This window comes from Boleophthalmus pectinirostris, unplaced genomic scaffold (assembly GCF_026225935.1).
Source record: "Boleophthalmus pectinirostris isolate CB_2022bp ecotype Guang Dong unplaced genomic scaffold, ASM2622593v1 HiC_scaffold_9, whole genome shotgun sequence".
In the NCBI taxonomy this organism is placed as follows: Eukaryota; Metazoa; Chordata; class Actinopteri; order Gobiiformes; family Gobiidae; genus Boleophthalmus; species Boleophthalmus pectinirostris.
Genome location: NW_026571541.1, coordinates 32,210,626 through 32,236,532, shown reverse-complemented (window position 1 = coordinate 32,236,532; position 25,907 = coordinate 32,210,626). Strand labels below are relative to the sequence as shown.

The following is a 25,907-nucleotide window of genomic DNA, read 5'->3' as shown; positions in this document are numbered from 1 at the left end:
ATTTAGGATGAGTTCTTCTCTCAAACAGAAAACATCAAGTGCTCTACTGTGTTTTTAAACTCCACACATCTTCACTAGAATCATTTGGATGATTTCAGCTCTGGAATTACTTATCTCCACTAAATAAAAGGCAAAAAAAGGGAACTATTAACTTGAAAACCACCACTTCACAAGGTGGAATAGATCATTTTGAGCTCTGGAGATGTAGGCAAGGCGAGTTTATTTTTAAAGCACAACTTCTTGCAGAATAAGAAATACATTAAAACAAATCAAAACATTAATCATCATAAAATTAAAAAGAGAGAGACACATTAAATTAGAGAGAAGAAGAGTGTGGAATGAAAATCTTTCAGTCATATGCACAGATAAACAGAACAGTTTTGAGCCTGGATTTGAACGTAATGTCGACAAACTAATAATAAAGGATTATTCAAACATGTGAATGAAACAAAACACAACTCCAGGTCTGTTTTTGACAAGGAAACAACATTAGAACATGGTTTAAAGCTCAAATGAGTCAAATGTTATGTAATATAGAAGCTTTAAGTAAAAATACAGATACCAGAGCAAGAAAATACTCAAGTAAAAGTAAAAATATCATATCTACTTAAAGTACCAGTTTAAAAATGTAATGAATATTGAAAGTGCAGCTTTGTGGACTTATTTTACAAGACGTGGACTAAATAGAATAGAATAGAATCAAATTTATTTGTCATTTCAGTATAAAAAATACACAGAAATGAAACAATGCACTCAGGTCCAGGTCAACAGCAGCACAGATAATAATATGTGTGAACATATTTGCATTTGTCAAAACCAGGACACCGTACGGGGGGAGGGAGGTGGGGACTCGTCATCGACATTGCGCGACTCTCACCTGGTAAAACTTTTTCCCACTGGACACTGAAACATATGTGCTGCTTTATACACTGTGCACATGGACTCACACTTGTCCCGAACGGAAAGCGTGGAATTTCTTGTACAAGTCATCGTTGCACATCGTTCGCATTTGCACTTCAGTACGTTACAGACTGACCCACTGTTTGTGTCTCGCTCCTTCTGAGTGCAGAGACACATGTACAGACCTGTTTGGTCACACTACACACAGCAAACTACATTCAGTTTGTCGATTAAAATGAACGTAATCGATGAAATTCTTAATGATCAATTATCGATTAATCGACTAATCATGCCCATTCCTAGTGTGATTTAACTGTGGGAGATCTCGTAGCTCCTCACCGCTGGTTAAACTTCCTCTGCTAAAGGAGCTCATGGTTTGTATTTTTCTTGGTTTATTTAATTGATTTAAGTAAAATTAAGATTATGTCAAGAAACCGGGATACTCCATTTGATCATGTACACGGGGATATGAGTATCTCGGTTTCTCAGTGCGCATGTAAACGCAGTAACCCGAATACTGACATAACCGGGATATGGCTAATAATCTGGATACTAATGTGCATGTAAACACACTCAATGATCTGTGCTGAATTTTCTGCAGCATAAACAACTGAATCAGCTATTTTTATTTTTTTGTACATTTGTTTTTGCTCAAACTACAAATATGTCACAAATAAACCCTCAGCCTTTCCAGCAGGTCTCAAACTATAATAAAAAATACTTAAAACTTTTCAGTCCTGTTCAAAAATGTAATGTAATAATGGAGTATAAAGTCCAGATACCTGCTCTCAAATGTAGTGAAGTAAAAGTAAAAATGATGTGTTTTAAAATCTACATAAGTAAAGTCCAGATACTTCAAATTATACTAATGTTTTACCGCTATCAAACACAAAACTCCAACCAAACATGATAAATAAAATGATTTATGGCCGCACCTCCTTGAGAATATCTTATGTCATCAAATGTCAGAAACTATAGGGTGAGTCCCGAGGCGCCGCTCAAGTCGTTACGTGTTGTGGTTTTGTCCTTGGGCAAGACACTTCGCCCACGTTACCTCCAGAGTTCATGTACTTCGGTGTTTTTGAGCAATAAAACCAACTGTAATTGAATAAAAGTAAGTAAAAAGTAAAGTAGAGCTGTTTAATGTCACACTGTGGAACATTCCAGGCAGAGAAATGACATCCATAGATACAAAAAAAGTCAGAAAAGTTACACAATGCACCTTTAACATGTGTACAAAGTAATCAATGAATTATTAATTACAAAAAAAATGAAGAAATGCTGAATTTTTGGCTTTACTCATAATGTTTGAGTCAAAAAAATGATGGTTTCACAAGTCAAATGTGTCAAATGTTAATGCAGCCAGACATCGAAAAGCGATCATGTTTAGTAATTAAATGTATTGATTTATGAATAATTAGGAGTGTAAGGATATCCAAATCTCTCGGTACGATATTTATTTCGATATTATAAATTAAGATAAGACACGTTTGTGCTTTTAAAATAACTTGACAAGATTTCGCTGTGAATTATTTCCGTCATAATCCCAAGAATTCAAGTAAAAAACATATTTCTTCATGTTGTCTGCGCTGAAATGAATCATGGGAGATGTAGTTCCCGATGTTTATAAACTGTTGCTGCTATAAAACCATGAATTTAAGCAAAGGAACTTGTGATTCGATATATTGTGACAGCTCACGATATTATTGAGAGACTTTTGACGATACGATATCACGATATTTCGATTATTGTTACATCCCTATTAATATCATATTTATATCATAAACCAGGACTAAAACCAGGACAAAAAACCAGGACTAAACCAGGACTAAACTAGGACTAAACCAGGACTAAAAGCAGGACTAAAAGCAGGACTAAACCAGGACTAAACCAGGACTAAACTTGGACTAAACCAGGACTAAACTAGGACTAAACCAAGACTAAAACCAGGAATAAACCAGGTCTAAACCAGGACTAAAATCAGGAATAAAACCAGGACTAAACTTGGACTAAACTAGGACTAAACCAAGACTAAAACCAGGAATAAACCAGGTCTAAACCAGGACTAAAATCAGGAATAAAACCAGGACTACACTTGGACTAAACCAGGACTAAACTAGGATTAAAACCAGGACTAAACTAGGGCTAAACTAGAACTAAACCAGGACTACACTAGGACTAAATCCAGGACAAAAACTAGGACTAAAACCAGGACTAAACCTGGACTAAAACCAGGACTAAACCAGGTCTAAACCAGGACTAAACTAGGACTAAAACCAGGACTAAACTAGGACTAAACCAGGGCTAAACTTGGACTAAAACCAGGACTAAACTTGGACTAAACCAGGACTAAAACTAGGACTAAACTAGGACTAAAACTAGGACTAAACTAGGACTAAACCATGACTAAAACCAGGACTAAAACTAGGACTAAACTAGGACCAAACTAGGACTAAAACTAGGACTAAACCATGACTAAAACCAGGACTAAACCAGGTCTAAACTAGGACTAAAACTAGGTCTAAACCAGAACTAAATTAGGACTAAATCCAGGACTAAAGCAGGTCTAAAACCAGGACTAAACTAGGACTAAACTTGAACTAAACCAGGACTAAAACCAGGACTAAACTAGGACTAAACCAGGACTAAAACCAGGACTAAACTTGGACTAAACCAGGACTAAAACCAGTTTGTCTAAGTCTGTATAATTATGCCTTATTTAACACCAGTCTCTTGCACTTTTTTGCTACTTACTTAGAATTTATTTATTTATTTTTACTGTTTTTATTGTATTTATTGTGATTTTTGAGCTTCTGTGTCCAAGTAATTCCCCTTGTGGCTCAATAAAGTTTGTCTAAGTGTAAGTTTAAGTCTGGATGTGGTGTTTTTTGAGAGGCTGAAGTTGCAGACTGACAGACTCACTTCAGTGTGGAGTGAATGAATCGACCTAACGCATGAAATTGTAAAGCAATTTGACCATCTGGAAAAGTGCGAAACAGACTAGGGTGACCAGAATTTCAAAATCAAAAACCCCAAATCCCTGGTTTGGGTTGGTTGGTAATAATAACATTGTGAAACGAGTGCCGTAATTAAGGAAAATTGTTCTAGTGTGATCACATTTTCTTTGTGTTTTGGTCCATTTTAAGAAACGTTTCTGTATTTTAACTAAACAAATGACAATGTATGTTTCTCTTTACTGATGGGACTAAACCAGGTCTAAACCAGGACTAAAACCAGGACTAAACTAGGACTAAACCAGGATTAAAACCAGGGCTAAACCAGGACTAAAACCAGGACTAAAACAGGACTAAACCAGGACTAAACTAGGACTAAACCATTAATAAAACCAGGACTGAAACTAGGACTAAACCAGGACTAAACTAGGACTAAACCAGGACTAAATCAGGTCTAAAACCAGGACTAAATCAGGTCTAAAACAAGGACTAAAACCATGACTAAACTAGGACTAAAACCAGGACTAAACCAGGTCAAAACTAGAACTAAACCAGGACTAAACCAAGTCTAAACTAGGACTAAACCAATACTAAACCAGGACTAAACCAGGACTAAACTAGGACTAAACCAGGACTAAAACCAGGACTAAAACCAGGACTAAACCAGGACTAAAACAGGACTAAACCAGGACTAAAACCACGTCTAAACCAGGTCTAAAACCAGGTCTAAACCAGGACTAAACCAGGTCTAAACCAGGACGAAAACCAGGACTAGACCAAGACTAAACCAGGTCTAAAACAGGACTAAAACCATGACCAAAACCAGGACTAGACCAAGACTAAACCAGGTCTAAACCAGGTCTAAATGCAGGACTAAAACCAGGACTCAAAGTAGGACTAAAAAGGACTAAACTAAGTAAAACCAGGTCTGAACAATAAGACATCTAACAGTAGGATGGACATAATTTAAAGCAGCAGTGATCTCATATAGAAATAATGTCTCTATCAATAATATTTTTAATACACTTAAGGAAAAAATTGACTTTTTATTTTCTTTTAGTACATAAAACATCTTATGTTAAAATATCTTCAACTTTGCTTCTCTACAGTAAAACAAAAGTCTGTTCATGGAGACTTGGGCTCAACAGACAATTTGAAGAAAACAAACAAGAATTTTCAGGATGTGGTTGGTCCATTCATGTTGTTTTAAAAAAGCAAGAAGATGTCAAGTAACCCAGATTACGTTACTCACTTTAAGTAATTTAATGGATTACGTTAAAAAAATACATTTTGAGGTATGTAATCTGTAATCTGTAGGGGAATACATTTTAAAAGTAACCTTCCCAACACTGATTGTGATGTGTGAGATACTGTGCTCAACATAATGTCCTTTGTGGTCACGGTAACGTCTGGTCACACAAAAATAGTCTAATGCATTATCAGTGTTGGGGAGTAACAGGTATGACATGTATCGGCGTTATGTAATCAGAGTACAATTTATGAGTAACTGTATTCAGTTACAGTTACTGTTTCAGTGAATGGTAATTGGATTACAGTTACTTTGCTGAAATAAATGGATTACACAGAGGTATTTTCCTGTTTTCACATTTTGGGCTAAACCAGGACTAAAACCAGGTCTAATAACAGGACTAAACCGGATCTAAAACCAGTTCTAAACCAGGTCTAAACCAGGTCTAAACTAGGTCTAAACCAGGACTAAAACCAGATCTAAACCAGGACTAAAAACAGGACTAAACCATGTCTACAACCAGGTCTAAACTAGGTCAAACCAGGTCTAAATCAGGTCTAAACTAGGTCTAAACTAGTCAAAACCAGGACTAAAACCAAGTCTAAACCAGGTCTAAACCAGGTCTAAACCAGGTCTAAACTAGGTCAAAACCAGGACTAAAACAAAGTCTAAACCAAGTCTAAACCAGGTCTAAACCAGGACTAAACCAAGACTAAACCAGGTCCAACCCATGTCTAAACCAGGACTAAACCAGGACTAAACCAAGGTATAAAACAGAATTTAACAGGACTAAATCATGCTGCATGGACCATGTCTCCTCTTCTTCTATCAATAATATTTTTAATCTGGTTCAGTAAAGTCTGGACTTTTTTATTTTCTTTTATCAGACAAAACACCTCACGTGAAGATTTCCTCGTCTTTGCTTCTCTACAGCAAATAAAGTAATCCAAAGTATTCAGATTACATTACTCACCTTAAAATAACTTTATGAATTCTGTTACAAACTACATTTTGGGATGTATAATCTGTAATCTGTAATCTGTAGGGGAATACATTTTAAAAGTGACCTTCCCAACACTGTGCATTATTATTATTTATTATTTTCTCACTTTTGTCGCCGTGTGTGTGTTTGTGTCATTCATTTATCTTAATAGTTTACCACTAACACAATTAACCAAACTAACCGAGCATGTGGCTGGTCTTTGTGCGCCGATTCCCCTCGGACTATCAACATCTGGTATTTCCAATAAATCAAAATCAGTAAAAAAAAAAAAAAAAAAAAAAAAAAATAGAGTCCCTTTTCTCCTCCTTCCTTCCCTAACCTGACGTCCTCGCGTGTCCCCTCCCCTCGCGCTCGCGGTCCGGGGGCTGTCCATGGGGCTGTCCCGTGTCCTCCCGTGGTCCGTGTTCCCTTGCGTCCTCCTGTTGAAACCCACGCACGCAGAAGACGCACGCACGAGCTCTCCACACCGCAGAGAGCACACGCGCGCGCGCACGCAGACCCGAGCACGAGCCCCCGGGAGCACAGAGAGAGAGAGAGAGAGAAAAGAGAGAAAGAGAGAACAGCGCGAGGACTGGTCCGGAGCGGCTTCCTTCAAACACGGAGACCAGACCCGAGCACGGACCGGAGCGAGCACGGACGCCGCCGACGGAGCACCGACGAGCGGACTGAATCGGAGCGGTCCCGGGGCAACGCGACAACACGAGCCATGGCGCAGCGACGGTCCACGCACACTGGGAATACGCGTGCGAGCCTCCTGGGACTTTTCGCATCACTTTTTTACTTATTTGCACGTAAGTTACCGCGGCACGTCCTCGAGAAGTGGCGTGGCGTGACGGGACCGTTACTTCTAAAAAAACAACGGTTATTTGAAGTTTGTTATTTGAATTTTCCGCGGGAACCGTTAAAGCAGTTAAAACGGTTAATAAACTTACTCGCTTTTTTTTTTTTTGGTAGGTTAACCTTTAATTTTCGCATCGTTTTGTTCCGTGAAGGTTACCAGCATACCTCAAGCTCCCAACACAGCGTTAACTTATTCAACTACAGCGCGGCGAAGACAAGCTAAAGCCCCATTCTGGTTAGTTTGATCTCGAATTACCGAAGCAACGTGGAAGTTCGGGACCAGCGGCGGCGTCAGCGTCAGCGGGGGGATTCCGTGAATAGAAGCGGCGATTGTTGCCCCCATTGTCGGGCCAGAGCTCCGGGAGTCTGTCACACATGACTTAGCGGTCTCTCGCGTTACTCATGCGGTAAAAAAGCGAGGTCCGGGGCGGGCAGCAAGTGGAATGGTGCAGTGGCGAACGGATAAACCCCGTGTTTGCTTCATTTAAGAAAAGAATCTGGATTATTTAGATGTATTTATAGCGGGTATCTTGGCAGTTTTGCATCAAGTCTTTCTGCATACGTTTTTCTGGCATCCCGTCAACTTTCTTGCGTGTTGTCAAACGTGTTTCAGAGCCGTGGGAATTGACTCAGCAGAATCCGTAATAGACTTTTATTAATGGATTGGATACTCGCTGTATGCATTCCCTTGCTGAATCGTTACTGCATTGCTAACTATCTGGCAATTACAGCGTTGTAGCAGTTTACGGAGACTTTGAATGGCATTGTTTTGTTGCAGCGACATGGGAAAATCACGATTTGCCCCTTTTTCCAGTGTCGTCAAAACCATTTGTAGTGATGTGGTTTTTGGAGTTAGTCTTTGGAATAATACAATGATGCTATCGCCCATTTGTTGTCGGATTGTTTGAAAGATTGATGAAGTCAACAGGATACAGAAAAGGATGTGGTATCTATCATAAACTGGCCTTGGATTTTATGCTTAGTGGATACACTATAAAAAGTTACTAGGCTCTTCCAGCACAAACAAATGACAAAAATCACGAGTCTGCTCAAAGAAATACAAAGTCGTTTATGGAATTTGTTTTGTTCAGTGCAGGAAAACGTTCAGATACTTGCAGTGTTTTGTTTAAAGGCACAGTATGTAACTTTCTAGGGCCATGACACCTGCGTGATTCCATGGAAACAGGAAATTAAACCCGTACTTGGAAGAGAGAAGCGTTTGGTGCCATACTGTGGAGTATCGCGGCCAAAAGGAACAACATTTCCATGGAAACAAGCGAGCAAGGCCAAATAAGAATAGTTTGTGGAGATGCAAGCCCACTCAGAGTAGGGTTGCATGTTTTTCCACGTTTTTCCGCGCACCAAAAGCAAACATACTTTTATTTTAGGCTTTTTGGTTTGTTACGCACTGTGTCTTGAAGAAGAAAACAGTAACTTTAACTTTCATTCATGGGTTTCGACTTCATGTTTATAGACGACATTTTGAAGGCACATTCAAAAGACAGATTATGTTTGTAGAAGTACTGTGCCAGTTAGTCATTTTTTTTTTAGTTTTAAATCACAATGAAGCCCATGCAGATCACACTGTGGGTTTGTTATGATTGCAGAAGCACATGGTCAGATTTTATTTTATCTCTTACTATCAGATTTACTCCAGGCTCTACTCTAGGACTGTAGACCTTTAGTTGTTTAGTTGATTAAAAAAAGTATGATGTTCTTTTCCGGTGTACATTTTTGTCCACAGGTGTAACTATTTCAGTTTGTGCAAAAACAAAAACAATGCAAAAATCAATGTTGGCACTGTTTTATGACATCGCCAACACAAACTAATTAAAAAGATCTGAAAAATATAGAAATAATAAATTTTTTTCATGCACATGCTGTCAAAAATGGCATTTAAAGGGTTAAAATTTCAAAATATGATATAATATTTGGTATGTATGATTAGAGCAGAAGTAAATAAAGGCAATGACATAAAAAAGTTGGGCAAAAATCTGTACTGCATAAAAATATTGTGTTATTCTTTTTCCATGTCCCAAAGGACCACAGATGTAACTATTTTTAAAGGGGTGCACAAGGGTTAATTGACGTAAAAAACAACCAAAACTGGTATTAGTCGACAAATCCTTTAGATTATTAGGGTTTTTATGGGACAACAGCAGAAAGGAGAAGTGAAGTGAGCTCGCTGAAGGTTTGGTATTGTTTAGTATTTATTAGGGGCGTAACGATATCCAAGTCTCACGATGCGATATGAATCTCACGGTACGATATTTATTGCGATGTTGTTGGAAAGCTCACGATATGGTCATGATTAGGGATGTAACGATATCCATATCTCTCAGTACGATATTTTGTGGACGAAACTGTTAATATGTGACTTTTTCATCTTAAAATACCTTGACAAGACTTCAATCCAAAGAACTAAGACTTAAAAGTGCTTAAAACTTATTTCTTCATGTAGTCTGCACTGAAATGGAGCAAAGGCTCATGGTTTATGTAGTTTTTTGTAGCTGTTGATGCACCCTAACTCTTAATTTAAGCAACGAGACTTGTAATTCGACTTGCAATTGTAATATTATTGTGAGAACTTTGACGATACGAAATCACAATACTTCGGTTATTGTTACATCTCTAGTATTTATATGTTAAAAGGCAGATTAAACTCATGATTCACAAGTTGAATCATGAGTCTTTATGTAAGTACATTGTTTCCTAGTACTTTTTTTGTCGTTTTTGCATGAACTCAACTTGCAAGTGTGGTTTTTTGAGTGCAGTTTGGGTCAGATACATATGCAATAGTTTTGAGAGCTTTTCCCACACCCCTTTTTTACTCAACTTAACTTGTGTGTGTCCTCTGTCTGCAGGTTAAGGCTCTGGAAATCTAGGTCCAGTTGTGATTGTCGTAGCTTTTTTCAAAATTACAAGGAACGTAAGAGCAGCTGCGTACCGTTCCTCTAATAGCTGTGCGTTAAAAACATGTTGTAAGTAGTTTCTTAGGTGCTTGTACACGGGCTTCTTGAATGAGTGAGGAGCGGCAGCAGCAGCAGCAGCCTCCTCCTCGGCTGTGGGCGTGAGAGTGGCAGGGGAAATGAAGACATATTTCAGGACGAGAGGCTCCGCAGTCGCCGGGTCTGTGGAAGTATTGACCCGCAGCTGGGCCCCGTGCCAGACCCCCCGAGCACCTACCAGGCTCCCCCGTCCCGTCTCCTACCTCCAGACTCCCCCCCCCCCATCCCGTCTATCCCACCCCACCCCACCCCGGGAACGCGCGTGCACGTGTCCCCGACCGGAGCCAAGATTACATTTCAGGACGGGGCTGTTATGACAAACGCGAGTGCTGCTGGGGGCCGAAGCGAACGCGGCGCAGGAAGGTGCATTTGTTTTCCACCTTTATGCAAAGAGCGGAGGCAGTGGAGATACCAATGGCTTTATTACCACCATAGAGTACAATGAAAGAAACCCCCATGTGTTAGGGCACTTCAGAGACTCATTCACTTTCCACTTTACCTATTTTGGTTTTATAATGTCACAGCTTTTATTACTAGTACACCGCAAATGCAAATCAAAAACACAAATATAGCCGTGCAGTCAGCTTTCTATGTATAAATGCAAATATATGAAGTATACTTAACGTTTTGCCAAAAATAATCTCCACAAACCTCTTATTTGAATCTTATTTGTCCTGGAGGAGGGCCTCTTCCTGCTCGTTTCCATGGGAATGTTGCTCCTTTGGCTATAATCTTCTACAGAATGGCAATAAATCTATCCATCCCCACAGAGAATGTTGTGAAAACTTTAACTTTACATTTTCAAGGAATAATTCAGTTGACCTAGTCTGATTCATCAGCCGGTTTCACTTCGTAGAAACCGTCTGACCTCGCACTGTTAGATTTCGTTCACTCGGCGGTAGGCAGGTACTTTTGATCATTTAACCAATCGCTGCTATTTGGTCGTGACGTATGTAATGCGCCGCTAATGGAGTTAACTGGTATAATAAACTTTTCCCAAATCACATAGGAAGAAAGACAATAACGTCTTCCTCCTTGATAAAATTCACCAAACATTCTCTTTGTTCCGGCTTTAAATCCTCAATCTCGGGAATCATTGACAACACTGTTTGCTGATTGGCTGGTGTCTGAACTCGCACTTCCGGGGGTTAGTGTATTCTGTATCATTGTATTCTGATTCCTGACCTAGTCGCTGGAGAGAAATGAAACTGAACGGAGGCACTATGTGGCACTAGCCTGGCTAATAAATCTATCCATCCTCACACAGAATGTTCTGAAGGTTTTAACTTTACATTTTCAAGGAATAGTGCAGTTAATTTACCACCTCCAAAAAGTTGCACACTGTCACTTGAAATATATCCCACTTTTAAAGAGAGACATAATGCACCTTTATACCTCAACATAAATTGTTTGTCAAATCATATCAACTTAAGGTTTGGTTCTGAAAAAACGTCTGACCTCGCAGCATTAGGATTTGTTCGCTCAACGGCAGGCGGGTATTTTTTATTATTTAGTATTTAACCAATCACTGCTGTTTGGTCATGACGTACGTAATGCGCCAAATCCCGTAGGAATAAGGGCAATAACGTCTTTCCCCTTGATAAAATTCACCAAACATTCTCTTTGTTTCGGCTTTAAATCCTCGATCTCAGGAATCGTTGCCAACACAGCATGTATGTCTTCGTCTACAGCCATCTCAACTGCTTTGTTTACTGTTCTGCTGTCAATCAATCAGTCAACAACTTTATTAATCCCAAAGGGCAATTCAGTTTGCACATCTCTGGTCGTGCACAATCTGTAAATAATAAAAGAAAAAGAAAGACAGACAGGCATCGTACATTCAAACCACAGTGCATCAGGGACACAGTAGCAAATTCACTTTCAGTTTAAAAGCTTTATGGCAGAAGGAATGAAAGTTTTGGCGTAGCGGTTAGTCTTTTGCTGTGGGGTGACATAGCGCCTCCCAGAGGGCATTTTCATGAACCACAAAAGGGACCCAGATAGGCGCTCGAGGTCATGACTTCTCAGCTCTTCGCTGATTGGCCGGTGCGCGGTCTACAACTTCCAGGGTTCTTGCAAATCGTCTAGTGTATTCTGATTCCTGACCTAGTCGTTGGAGAGAAATGAAATTGAGCGGAGGCACTAGGAAACACCAGCCTGGCTAGCTGTTAAGTGCAATGCAAGCCAAAACTACAGTATATTTTAAAGGTCCAGCATGCAACTTTTCTGGTGAAGGGTCTGCGAGCACTTCTATGCTATAACTTTGCCTGGAATGTTCCAACATCTGACATTGAAAGTTTTTATCTCCATGGCAAATGTAGGTGATGCCGCAAGTTACAGGTCTGATTTGTGGAGAAGTGGCCCCTGCAGTGTAAAATTTTTAGCAATAACAATACCTGAAATTGCAAAAAACAATATTTGCAAGCGAGAGAAATACTGTGGAACATTTCAGGCAAAAGAATCACATCACACCAGAAAAATAACATCGTGCCCCTTTAAAAAAAAATCGCTGGAGGTGTTAACTTTCCTGGAGCTGAGTTGAGTTTCCAATTAAACACGTTTTACGACACTGGTCAAAAAGTAAAGAATAAATAAAGCGTGTTTCCTTTAAGTGAACTCGCACTGACAGTAGCAGAGAAAAGCCAGCTGAGTAATGTTTTTGGTTTCACAGCAACCAAAAAACACAGTATCAGTTGCATTTGTTTAATAAGCAGTGTTTCACATTTAGGCATTGGCAGCGTAATGTATGTGACTTCATTTATTCATCTGAAACACCACTGTAAGTCACCGCAGCTACAATAACGATTTCAGATGCAGGGCTGGGGCCTATATAACTCTAATGGAGAGTCGCTGTTTTTGCAGAAATCTCCAAACATCTGATCCGCAAACGTCGTTAAAAATTCTCATTATTTGTTTGGGATCGGCTCCACAAACTCGTCGTATTAATCTTTAGAGATGTAACGATATCCAGATTTCACGATACGATATTTTGATATTTTGTGGAGGCTTACAAAATTGTGAATGTACTACTTTTTTTTTTTTTTTTTTTTTTTTTTTACAAATGTCATGACAAGACTTTAGTTCTGTCATAAACCAAAGATTTAAAAGTGTTTAATAAACGTTATTTCGTCGTGTAAATACATGCATCACGAATTTTGGACTTCCGGTCATCGCGCAATGCATACTGGGAATGATTTTACGAAAAAGTGAGCATGTTTGTTTTCCCAGTTGGATATGTCTCTTGCCAAAGCCGATCGTTTCTAGTCTTTTGAACCATGTCGCTTTTGTTTCTGCTTCTGATATTGTCATATTTTAGTTTTGGGATTCGGACATCGGACAAGTGAACATTTTGTATGTGGAGCTCCAACAAAGCAAAATCCCGATCCTGCGCTCAGCCTTGGTTAAGAATTTAAAAAGTCAACGCCAAAGCAAAAGGCACCAGCTGTTCACCAAGAAACACCTTCCACTGCAAAGCGACCAAGACGTGATGTTATTGTGAAGTTGAACAAGAAAGTGCCAGCTCAACCGGTTTGTCTTCTGCACCTTTCGCTTAACAAACGGGATTCCGCTTTGTTGTCGCTCCACATACAAAATGTTCGCTGCAAACTCGGGATGATTCTTAGGCAGCCAAATGTTTCCTTTTTGGTTCTTCCTGTGGATCAGTACTACCCATCGCCTTCGCCTTTCACTATTTTTCAATTCCGTTGGGAAGAGAAACAGTTTGAACAGAGGTTTGCAGTCACACACATCTGATTCCCTTTTGCAGTTATGGAGTTCGCAAACTTTCCGAAGCCTGTTTCTCGAGCCGTTTTCCGCTGTTAGGACTATCAACAACTACACAAGTACGATGTCCGAATCCCAAAACTAAAATATGACGATATCAGAAACAGAAACAAAAGCGATATGGTTCAAAAGACTTGAAAAGATCGGCTTTGTCAATAGACGCATCCCACTGGGAAAACAAACATGGAGGTTTGATACTCACTTTTTCGTAAAATCCTTCCCAGTATACATTGCGCGATGACCGGAAGTCCAAAATTCATGATGCAAGTATTGGACTGAAAGAGAGCAAAGGATCATATTTTTTTTTTTAGCTATTGCTGCACCAAAACAATGAATTTAAGCAAAGAGGACTTGAGATTCGATGTATTGTGATGGCCCACGATGTTACTGAGACTTTTGACGATACGATATTACGATATTTCGGTTATTGTTACATCTCTATTAATCTTATGGTTTGATATTGCATTGGTTCTGAAGATATTGGGGACAAAAAAACAAAAAAAACAAAAAACTATTTCATGGTTGTTTATTTATACTGCCGGAGAAGATGTGGAAATTTGTGCCAGTTTTTGTTTCATGTGGATAGGCCCAGTAATTACAGACATATGAACCATAAACCAGGTCAACAAATCTGCAATCAGCAACAGCTCAGTCTAAACTAAAAGGACTCTGCAAAATTGTGACATCACGTGAATTCAGCCTGTTGATACTTTGCAGATAATGTCGTCAGTATTCGCGGTCGGTGTGATGCTAACTGGAGGCACTGGTCTGTCTGAAGCTCAGGTTTTACTTCAATCTGAGTTTTGTTTTAGCACAGTTTGACCATGAAGAACTGATTTACTCGGGGATAAAACATGTGAGCTGCTCTGTGCTGTTGAACAAGTCTCTCCCAAATAATTTTACAGTCACGAGCTCGCCAACGTTAGCCAGCATTTTTTCAGTTTTTTAGTCACCCCTTAACGCCGTCGTGAACGTTTTGGATTGATCACGAGCGCCTGGAAATGTTTTGTTTAAATCCATCTGGTATTTGAGTTTTCAGAGTATCTCAAAACATCATTAGTGGTTATCTGTGTGCACTGTGTCGTCATATGGTCACTGCTGAACATTCCGCCATAGACATACATGCAGAACACCTCCATGATAATGTTACTGCAGAGTATCAGTTAGTATTTATGTAGGATGAAGTTACACGTTGTCAGTGGTGGATGAAGTATTCAATTTTGTTACTTAAGTAAAAGTATAGATACAAACATAAATAGTAGAGGTGCGCAAAAATATAGAAATATCGTTTTGTTTAATGCGATGATACAGTATCGATATTGTGGGCTGCTGTTTCGATATGTCGCCTAGAGTATTTGTCGGTGTATTTTTCTAAATTATTTTGTTACAGCGCTACAGTTTTGTTGCCCGTTTATGCGACACATTTGACATATTTATTGGTTTAAGGATTAAAATGCTCAGTTTTTATATTAACTTTGCACAAGAAGTGGTTTAACAAAGACTTTTAGTGTCACAGCCCTGATTTAGCCTTTATTTTTTATCGAACTGTATCGAATCGTTTTGAAGTATATCGTATTGAATCGAACGTGCACTGTATCGAGGTATGTATCGTATCGGCAATCTTCTTACCAGCCCAGCCCTATTAAAGAGTTACTCAAGTAAAAGTATCATATGAAATAATCTACTTAAGTAAAGTATTAAAGTACCTGTTTAAAAATGTACTTTAAGAGTGAAAAGTAAATGTATTTTGCAGATATTTTTGGAGCAATTAAAAGATGAAATGTAGTGATTTTGAAAAAGAATTCAGCTGATTTTAAGAGATTCAAATGATTTCTTTTTCCAGTCGCTTTTGTGTTTTTGGTTTGCTCAAAGTTGGGACGGAAACTCAAATTAAATGTGCTTAAAAAAATAAAGTTTCCACTATTTCAGGTCTCACACCGCAAAGAAAAGTACATTTTACTTTTCAGTCCCGATCTGAAATGTAGTGTAGTAGAAAGTACAAGTACATATTTGCAAATATAGTGAAGTAAAAGTAAAAAGTATCCACTGTAAACTGTACAGTATACATAAAACTTGTACTTCTTTTACGTTTATACTTCATTACCTTCCACCTGTGGTTATTGGTAATGTTTGCGTTGTGTCACCATAATCACTGCTGAACATGATGCCACTGTAAAGTATCAATTAGTATCTGTTTATATACTTTAAGAGTAAAAAGTAAAAGTATTTTGCAGATATTTTTAGAACAATTGAAGGACGAAATGTAGTGATTTTGAAAAAGAATTTAGTGATTCAATTGATAAATTTTTCCAGAGACTTTTGTATATTTGATTTGCTCAAAGTTTGGACAGAAACTCAACTTAAATGTGCTAAAAAAAATAAAACTTCAACTATTTCAGCAGGTCTCAAACCACACAGAAAACTACTTTTTACTTAACTTTTTACTTTTCAGTCCAGATCTAAAATGTAGTGGAGTAGAAAGTACAGATACATGTTCGCAATTGTAATGAAGTAAAAAGTATCCTACTGTAAAATGTATTTAAGTAAAGCACAGATACGTAAAACTTGTGCTTAGGTATTGTACTTTTACTTTTGTACTTCATTACCTTCACGTTTGCATCATTTCCACGGCGTCTACCGAAACGAACAACCAGTAGCCGGCCCTTTTTACCTCTGGAACTGTTTTTGACACGACGTCTCTCCGACTTCTCAGTTTGTCTTGTGCTAACGTTTGCTCTCGTAAACATACTTGGAGGGTCCTCTTCTTCATACCAGGCTTTTTCTGTCTGCAACCTCAAACCGCAGCTCCGTAAATCAGCCCCCAGGAGGGACCGACGCACAATGTGTTTTTGTCAACTCATCTGACGACAATCCACAGTGAGGCTTTATGCGCTCTCCCTGCAGGTCACAACGAGCTTAAAGAAACAGTAGAGCCACTTGAGGAGCTTCTGTCGGGTCACGAATGTTTGAAACTCTTGAATCCTAGTTTGCAAAGATCGTTTATTACAATTTGCCGCACTCTTATTTACTTATTTTCTGATCTAAGTTATGCTTTTTCTTCATCACAAACAGACCTGGAGTTGTGTTTTGTTTCATGTTTAACACACAAACCCTGCATATTTAGGCTTTAGAGTTCTTCTCTCGAACATAAAACACTCCGTTCCACCTTGTGATGTCATGCGGTAATACAGGAAGTGCTCCACTGTGTTTTGAAACTTCACTAGAATCATTTGGATAATTTCAGCCCTGAAATTGCGATCTCTACTTAAGTAAAGGTAAAAATAGCTGTCAACAAGAGTATTTTTGAGCTTCAGAGATGGAGACAAACTAATAAAGCAGCGTTGAATGAAACTAAACACAACTCTGGCTGTTTTTTTGATGAGGTAACAATGTTCGAACACGGCTTAAAGCTAAGAAAAGTCAACTTTGCGTAATACAGGACCTTTATATCTAACGTCTGCTACTTACTTCACTCTTGTTATTACTGAATCTTGAACGTTTTGGTGGATTAGTTTAGTAGTTTGCGTACTTTGGTGTAGTTACCAGTGTTAAAAGGTAGGGACTATGTTGACTTTTAACAGTTTAATATGTTTTATCTATTAATCTCTTGTGTTTGCTGTTTGCTGAGACCAAACCTGACCAAGTACAGATAAAAGAGTTGCTCAAGTAAAAGTAAAAGTATCATATAAAAAAATCTACGGAAGTAAAAGTATAAAAGTAGCTGTTTAAAAATGTATTTTAAGTAAAAAGTAGAAGTATTTTGCAGAGATTTTAAAAACAATTAAAGAATTATTAAATTGAAATATAGTGATTTTAAAAAAGAACGTAGCAGATTTTTTGTGATTCAATTGATTTCTTAATTTTTGTGCGTTTAGTTTGTACAAAGTTGACGCGTTTACTCAAATGTGCCCAGAAGATAAAATCTCATCATTTCAGCAGATCTCAAACCATACAGAAAAGTACTTTTTACTTTTCAGTCCAGTACTAAAATGTAGTGGAGTAGAAAGTACAGATACGAGTCAGGTCTGTGGAGAGGCGACCCCGCTCACAGTCAGAATTCCAGGTATTTTTGAGCTATACAGTCGTCCCTCATTTATCGTGGGGGTTATGCTCTAAAAATAACTCGCGATAGGTGAAATCCGCGAAATAATCAACTTTATATTTTACAATTATTCTATCTGTGTGAAGTCTGTAAAACCCCTCACCACACACTTTAGATACTTTTCTCAGACAGGACATTTAAACCTTTTTGCATCCTTCTTAAAACTTGTTGCTGTTGTCTTCCTTTTGTTATTTTCCTCCTTCTTTATGTAACGAATCGAAGATTTATTTATACCGTAATGGAGTCCTACAGCGCAGAGTCCTGCACTGGTCCATTTTTGGAGACTCACACCCACGCAGTATAACACCGCACCTGCCCGTTAACCCGAGATTATATCAAACTGTTGCGCTGCCTACGCCACGGACTGAACCAAGACTAAACCAGGACTAACCCAGGACGAACCTAGGACTAAAACAGGAGAAAACCAGGACTAAACCAGGACTAAATCAGGACTATACCAGAACTGAAACAGGACTCAGTATCGGGACGGGCTCGGAGGTGACCGTAGGCGAAAGGACCCGCGCAGAGCTCCGCACCTTGCAAAGGTAAACGCGGCCGTCTCCCTATCGCGCTTTGAGACACCCTGCTCGGGGGTCGCTCTCTTAAGTCCAAGATTAGTCCTGGTTTAGACCTGGTTTAGTCCTGACCCACCCTTGTGTAATTACTACCCACCCGTAATACGCAATACATGTTCATACGCTGTAAAAAACAAAACAAATCCGCGATATAGTGAGGGACGACTGTAAAACCACCTGTAATTGAATAAATGTAAAGTAGAGCTGTTTAATGTCACACTGTGGAACATTTCAGGCAGAGAAATGTCATCTCCATAGAAACAAGCAGGTGACGGACCCTATACCACAAACGTTACACAATGAACGAACTGAAAAAGCCATTTATTGCATGATTGTGTAAACATACAGCCAAATAACACTCTTTAGTTTCTGTTTCAGTTTCATTAGTCTTTTTGGGCCAGCACCCAAAAAAAAACATTGGTATCGAATATCGATATTGGCAGATATAATGAATCTGTATCGATATCGGCCCACACGATACTAGAACTGATTAATCGCCCATCCCTAGTCACATTTTAAGCGATGATTTGTTTTGACTTTTAAAACCACTGTATAAAGAACACAGACGTTTAATACTTGTCATCGAATACTAAAAATAGTCAAATTTCTTCGTCCAAAACCCTCCAAACTCCTGCTCCAAACCACATGTTTTTACTGACAGAGGATTGGCTGGAGACCCTCTCTGCGTTAAAAAGAGCCAAGCTGATCACTGACCACAAATAACTCTCAATTACATTTTCAAATTAATTTCAGCCCTGCGTGTATTGTTAAAACGTCGTACCTTCTGTGTTAGTTCTGGGCTAGATCTGGTTTCCATAAATCCAGAGTTTGAACCAAGCTCTTCTAGTGTTGGTAGTTCTCAGATTGTAGAGACTTTAGCGAGGGCAGGAGACAGATTTTACGATTGAATTTGTTGTACTTTGCCGTGAAGTCTAAGGTAAATTCACAAATGTGGAATCGGGTCTTTTCTTTTGTTGTCTAAACCCAAAAACTCACCGTATTACAACAAAATACTGCATTTTAACATCAGTCTTGTCTTTATTAAAGTGTAAATATTATACTATTTTCTGATCTTTGTTCTTATCTCGTTTCCTCGTCACAAACTTACCTGGAGTTGTGTTTCGTTTCATTCACACGGTCATGGGAAATCCTGGAAAAGTCATGGGGATTGAAAACGGTCTAGAAAAGTCACGGGTTTTTGTAAATTCAATGCAAGTTTTGAAAAAGTCATGGAATTTTAGTATCTCTTTCACGCAACTATAGGCTATTATGATCATTTCTGAACGTATACTCGTGTTTTGTTTAAAAAGAGACGACAATAAATGCACTGATAGTAGAGATGCGACGATATCCAAATCTCTCAATATGATTTTATCACGATATGCATCTCACGGGACGATATTTTATTGCGATATTTTGGAGAGGCTGATGTAATTGTAGATAGGACACGTTTCTGCTTTTAAAATACCTTGACAAGATTTTGGTGTGAATTATTTCCGTCATAATCCCAAGAATTCAAGTAAAAAACATATTTCTTCATGTTGTTTGCACTGAAATGCATCATGGGATATGTAGTTCCTGATGTTTATAAGCTGTTGCCACTAGAAAACCATGCATTTAAGCAAAGGAACTTGTAATTTGATCTATTGTGACAGCTCACGATATTATTGTGAGACTTTTGACGATACAATATCACGATATTTCGATTATTATTATATCCCTAACTGAAAAAACTATAATACCAACCATAAATTGAGTGGAAAGGGTTAACATTTCATATTTAACCCTTAAAGTATGAGCAGTTTTACACATGTAAGTGTCGTAAAGTCATGGAAAATTTAGTTTAAGTCGTGGAAAAGTCATGGAAAATATTGGAAATTTTGTCAGTGAAAAATAGCGGGAACCCTGACACATGTTTAACACACAAAACCCGCATATTTAGGCTGAGTTCTTGTCACTCCCTTCCACTTTGTGATGTCATGTGGTAATACAGGAAGTGCTCCACTGCGTTTTTAAACTCCACACACCTTCGCTAGAATCATTTGCCTAATTACAACCCTGGAATTGCCAATTTTTACTCAATTAAAGGTAAAAGAAGCTGGAAAATGACCGCTTTGTGACATCTCAAGGTGCATTTTGAGCTTTGGAGATGTAGACAGACCGATAATAAAAGATTACTCAAACACGTGAATGAAAAAAAACACAACTCCAGGTCTGTTTTTGAGGAGGTAACAACATTTTAACATGACTTAAAGCTCACAAGAGTCAGATTTGCGTAATACCGGACCTTGAATTGCCCTATAGAAGGTCGCGATGTCCTCTGAAACCCAGCAGTTGTCCGAGAAAGAGAAGAAGTTCAGATGTTTTATCAACTTTCCAGGGCTTCCAAGTTTTCATCCCCCGCTTTGCCCCGTAGAGGTTGTGTGAGGAGGGGACCGGCTGAGGCGTGGCCCGCAGCTCGGCGCTCTGTAATTGAAGACCAAAGTTTTGTGGTTCCTTCTCTCGGGGCCACATGATTCACAATCTAAATAAATAATGCAGTAATGGAGCCACCCAAATTACAGGCTCTATATAAAGATGGATTGAAAGTGCAGTAGCAGAACGCGCTCTGTGTAAACGCAGCCTCGCACAGTTAATGTACCTGTGTGCTGCTGGCTGGTTATTACAGGCGCTCTACCTGATTTTTTACTGCTTCGAAAACGCGCAAAGCAAAACTAATCCATTCGTTCGACAGTTTGCGGCGGTCCAAAGTTATTCCTCACTTACCTCGCCGCGATGAGTTTATGAAACGGCTGAAAACTGCTGGTGTAGTACTTTAGGTGTGCTCAAAAACACGAGGACAGCCGGTGTGAGATAGTATTTTGACCCCCATAGTATAGTAAAGTGACCTCCCTATAGGATTTTGACTCCCCTTACTTTTTTCTTCAGTATTTACTTATCTGATCATTATTTCTCATGTAATTTACTTTTATTATATATATTACTACATATTCACTTTCTTTTAAGGTATTTTAAGGAATGTTTTGATGGATAACGACTTGGGATTTTGTGTAAATATACATGGCAGTCTTGTTAATCATTAATCATTGTTATGGTTTTTAGTTTGCTATGTTCAGATAATCCTTAATCATAATGTCAATTTAGGCAGTGACCTTGAATTTAGTAATGTTGTGTTATAATAAACAGATTGAGGAGTCAGATTACTGTAGTCATAGGTGTCTCCCATTTAACTATTCTATTGATCAGGCCTGTCTATTTTAACAAGATTACAAATCATTATACATCACTTTGTGTAGCGGCCAAAACTTGCCCTGTGCAAGGTCCGCTATGGCTGCAGCGTGTGTGGTGTCTCGGACGCGTGCCTTCCATAAAAAGAGAGCACAAATACCGTGTTTCTCAATATTTATTGGTGTACCTTATAGCCATCCAAAAATACACAGATTCGGCACTCGATAGTTCACGACGACGACAACGACGGTCAAAAGACTGTATACCTTCACGGTGCAACCCCTGTATGCACAATTTCCTCCCCTTTTATAGGGCAGGTACTTGCATAAATTTGAAATAGCGCCTCACAGTGGCAGGAGGTGCAGACATGTAATAAGGCTCCAACACTTTGATTACCGAACTAATTAATAACTACTTATCTCATTTTCAGTAAAATATGTGTTTAAACAATTTAGTCATTTTTAACATTCAAAAGTTATAATCGACATAAAAAAAGCATCTGAGTTATTCAACAAACACTTTTAAATATGTCAGTATGCTTTAATTTGCAGGTATCGTATAATGTTTTTCTATAGAATTCAAGTTCTTTATTAATAAAATATAGATTTTCATGGGGGGTCAACGTACCATAATAGGATTCTGACCCCGGGGTCAAACATACTATATGGTATGTTGACCCCGGGGTCACCTCACCTCGGGGTCAAAATCCTATACCACACCGGTTCAGTTTTGTTAATTTTATTGTTTTGCTCTCGTAGAAACTTGCTAAATGAACATGCAACTGCATCAACTTATAATTAATAAATAGTTGTGTGTTGGTATGTGTTACTTGTTAGTCGTAAAGTTTTTGTGCGCTTGAAGTTCATAAAATGTGTCATTTTAAGAGTACTTTTTACTCTCAGAAAAACTTGAAAAACAGAACTAATTCATTTGTTTAACAGTTTGTTGTAGTCCAGAGTTGTTCCTCACTTATCTTGTTGCAATGAGTTTATGATAATGTTGAAAATCAGACACTAATCGGTACTAAAACTAATATCAAAACTATATACTCAATTGAGCAAGTATCGATACTGCAAATCATCACATTAAAAGACAAAATTTGAGCTTTTGGGCTTTATCAGAACGAATTTAAGACCTCATGGTAAAGAAAATACTATTATTTTGTGCAATGAAACTCACGTTATATTACTAACATTTTTTTATCATCTTTAGGGCAGAGTAGCTTTAAGTAGTTGTCGATACATTCCTCGATACATTGGCCACGATACGATAAGTTTTTCGATACAGTGCACTTTCAATTCAGCCTGATTATGTATGTAGCGATATCCAGATCTCTCCGTGCGATATTTTCACGATATACATCTCACGGTACGATATTTATTGCGATATTTTGTGGAGACAAAATTGTTAATTTGCTGTTTTTTCCTCTTAAAATGCCTTGACAAGACTTAACCCAAAGAACTAAGACTTTAAAGTGCTTAGAACTGTTATTTCTTCTTGTAGTCTGCACTGAAATGGAGCAAAGGATCATGGTCTATGTAGTTCCCTCTGTATTTTTTTAACTACTGCTGCACCATAACTCTTAATTTAAGCAAAAGAGACTTGTAATTCGATATATTGTGATGGTCAACGATATTATTGTGAGAACTTTGACGATACGATATCACAATATTTCAGTTATTGTTAAATCCCTACTGGGTAGCATTAAGTAGCATTAAGTATTTGTCGATACGATACATAACTTGATACACAGGCCTCGATATGGTACATTTTTTGATTTAGTATGATTCGATATGATATATTACAAATCGATTCGATATGATTCAGTAAAAAATAAAGGCTGAATCATGGCTGTGATACTAAAAATCCATTAAATTTGTGCAAAATTAATATGAAAATCACCAATTTTACTCATCAAAACAATGAAAATGTCAACACAATTGTAGCTCTTACACATAATAAATGAGTAAAATATACCTAAATGTAGTCTTGGCGATATGTTGATACAGCAGCCCACGATATTGATACTGTAACGATACGATTTATCGATATTTCAATATTTTTGCACACCCCTAATCATCATTGTGGTATTGTAATCAGTATCAAGAACTGCAGTCCTTAGTATCGAAAATATTTAAAAGTTTAGTATTTTTATAACACTCGTTTATTAGCGTTTTCACCATTTTCACAATGTAGTGGTGCATGCTAACAGAGCAATTCCTGATTATCAAACAGTAACATTAAATGCAGCTGTATTTTGACCTCAGGAGCTGCTCATACAATAAATCTGTGCTGGGGCAAGGCAGAATATGAGGCAATATATTCATAACTTTTATAACTTTTGAAAACCCAGTGCTTCCTCGTAACTTGTTATTTAAACTTAATATGAAATGGGCTCGGTCACTTTGGATGAAAATAGATTTTTGGTTCTGTTTATATAGTCATGAGGTAGAGTTTGTTTAGTTTTGGTCTTGTTCTGGTGCGCTGAGGTCTTTGTCCGGTCCAGATTTAGATACGGGGTTTAGTCCCAGTTTCGATGTTTAAAAAGGACGACGGAACATTTTAAAAGCCACAGTGTGTAACGTTTTTGTTTAGGAAAAAATAAAAACATGCGTCCTTACTGTGATTGGGCTTGCATCTCCACAAACCTGACTCTTATTTGGGCCTCCTCCTTCTTGTTTTCTTGGAAATGTTGTTCGTTTGGCGATCATCTTTCACAGTATGAGCGTAAAACATATTTGAATAGAAAATGTTTCCAAGTGTGGCTTTAACTTTCTGTTTCTGTGGACTTACGCAGGTGACGTTTGGTAATTCTGCAAGTATTAAATCTATATTGATTAGTGGTGTAGTGGTTTAGGTGTGCCCCAAAACAGGAGGGCAGCCGGTTCAGTTTTACTCATTTTATTGTTTAGTTCCTGGGACAATAAATTAACATGCAGCTGTCAACTTGTAATTAGTAAATAGTTATGTGTTGTCGTTTTTTAATTCTTAGTCACTGTAAAGTTTTTGCACATTTATAAGTTCATAAAATCTGTTAAGTTTTGAGATAGTACCTGATGTTTACTGTCTCAAAAACGTGAAAAACAGAACTAATTCATTCGTTCAACAGTTTGCTGTGGTCCAAAGTTGTTCCTCAGTTATCTTGCTGTGATGAGTTTATGGTAAGGTTGAAAATCAGACATTAATTGTTAAAAATAATATCAAGTAATATGTTTTATGAACTTAAAAATGTACAAAAACGTCACAGTTGCCAAGTTTACAGCTTTAATTCCAAATATAAATAATTTAAGTGAATAAAAATTAATTCCGCTTTAAAAAGACCATGTAAAAATGAAAATGATGATTTGGAAATTAACTTAATTCCGAAGTAAGTAGGTGGTTTATTCCAATTTTAAAGCCAAATGAATTTATTTCTCGATCATGTAAACGTTTATTCTTTTTAAAAGTAATTCCGGTCACTCCGTGCGAGCTCATTGAGTCGCCCTCCTGACACGATCTGGAGGATCCGGATCTGGACTTTCATCCACGTCTCTTTGGATTTGCGAGCGGGATGCGGGAGTGGGCTGAGGTAGAGCAGACGTTGACTCAGTTTGTCTTCTTCCTCCTTTCTCCGACACTTTCCCCTTCTCCTCATCAGCTGACAGACGTAAAGAGTGATGAGAGAATTCTCCAGCTGCTGCATCATTATCATTGTTTGGATCGTGTTTGTGACAAACCGAAATGACAAAAAAGCCGGTAGCAGCTGAAGTGTGTGTTTTCTTCCGGTCAACGTAAATACGTTCGTGTCCCTGTCCAATCAGAACCCTTCCCCATCCTCAGACATTGAGCGGAATTAAATAAAGGCGATTTAATGTATTTTCCATGATAACCTCAATTCAGAATTTCCATGTAAACTTGAAGGAGAATGTTTTAATTCCGAACTATTTCCAAACTATTCATTCGTAATTACAAAACATCATGTAAACGTGTCCAGTGACTTCATTAGCGTTTCTAATGTTATTTTTTTTGCAGTTTTTTCGGTCCACATTTGCTCCGACTCTACATTACGAGCCTACCCTCTGCTCCAGTTGTCGCTGAGTCTGTTTTGAGTCCCGGAGCCTGTTGTCTGAAGCTCGTCTTGACGCTCGCGCCAGCCCGCTAACTTAATTTAGACTGACTTGTGAGCCACTGACTGAAAATATATCTTCTCCATGTCAGAGCGTGGCTGTTGTCTGCGACCAATTATTCGGTGGTTGTTTGCCGAAAGAATTATACACAACGACCGG

General features: G+C 38.3%; 1 protein-coding gene across 1 annotated transcript in view; it reads left to right on the top strand.

Moving 5' to 3' along the window:
* Positions 1 to 6,556: 6,556 nt before the first annotated feature.
* LOC129407209 (nectin-3-like protein) overlaps positions 6,557 to 25,907 on the top strand; it is a 158,407-nt gene continuing 139,056 nt past the window's right edge. Inside the window, exon 1 of the mRNA XM_055147709.1 lies at positions 6,557 to 6,897. Coding sequence (XP_055003684.1) covers positions 6,813 to 6,897 — 85 coding nt within the window. The 5' untranslated portion in view covers positions 6,557 to 6,812. The remainder of the gene's footprint in view (positions 6,898 to 25,907) is intronic.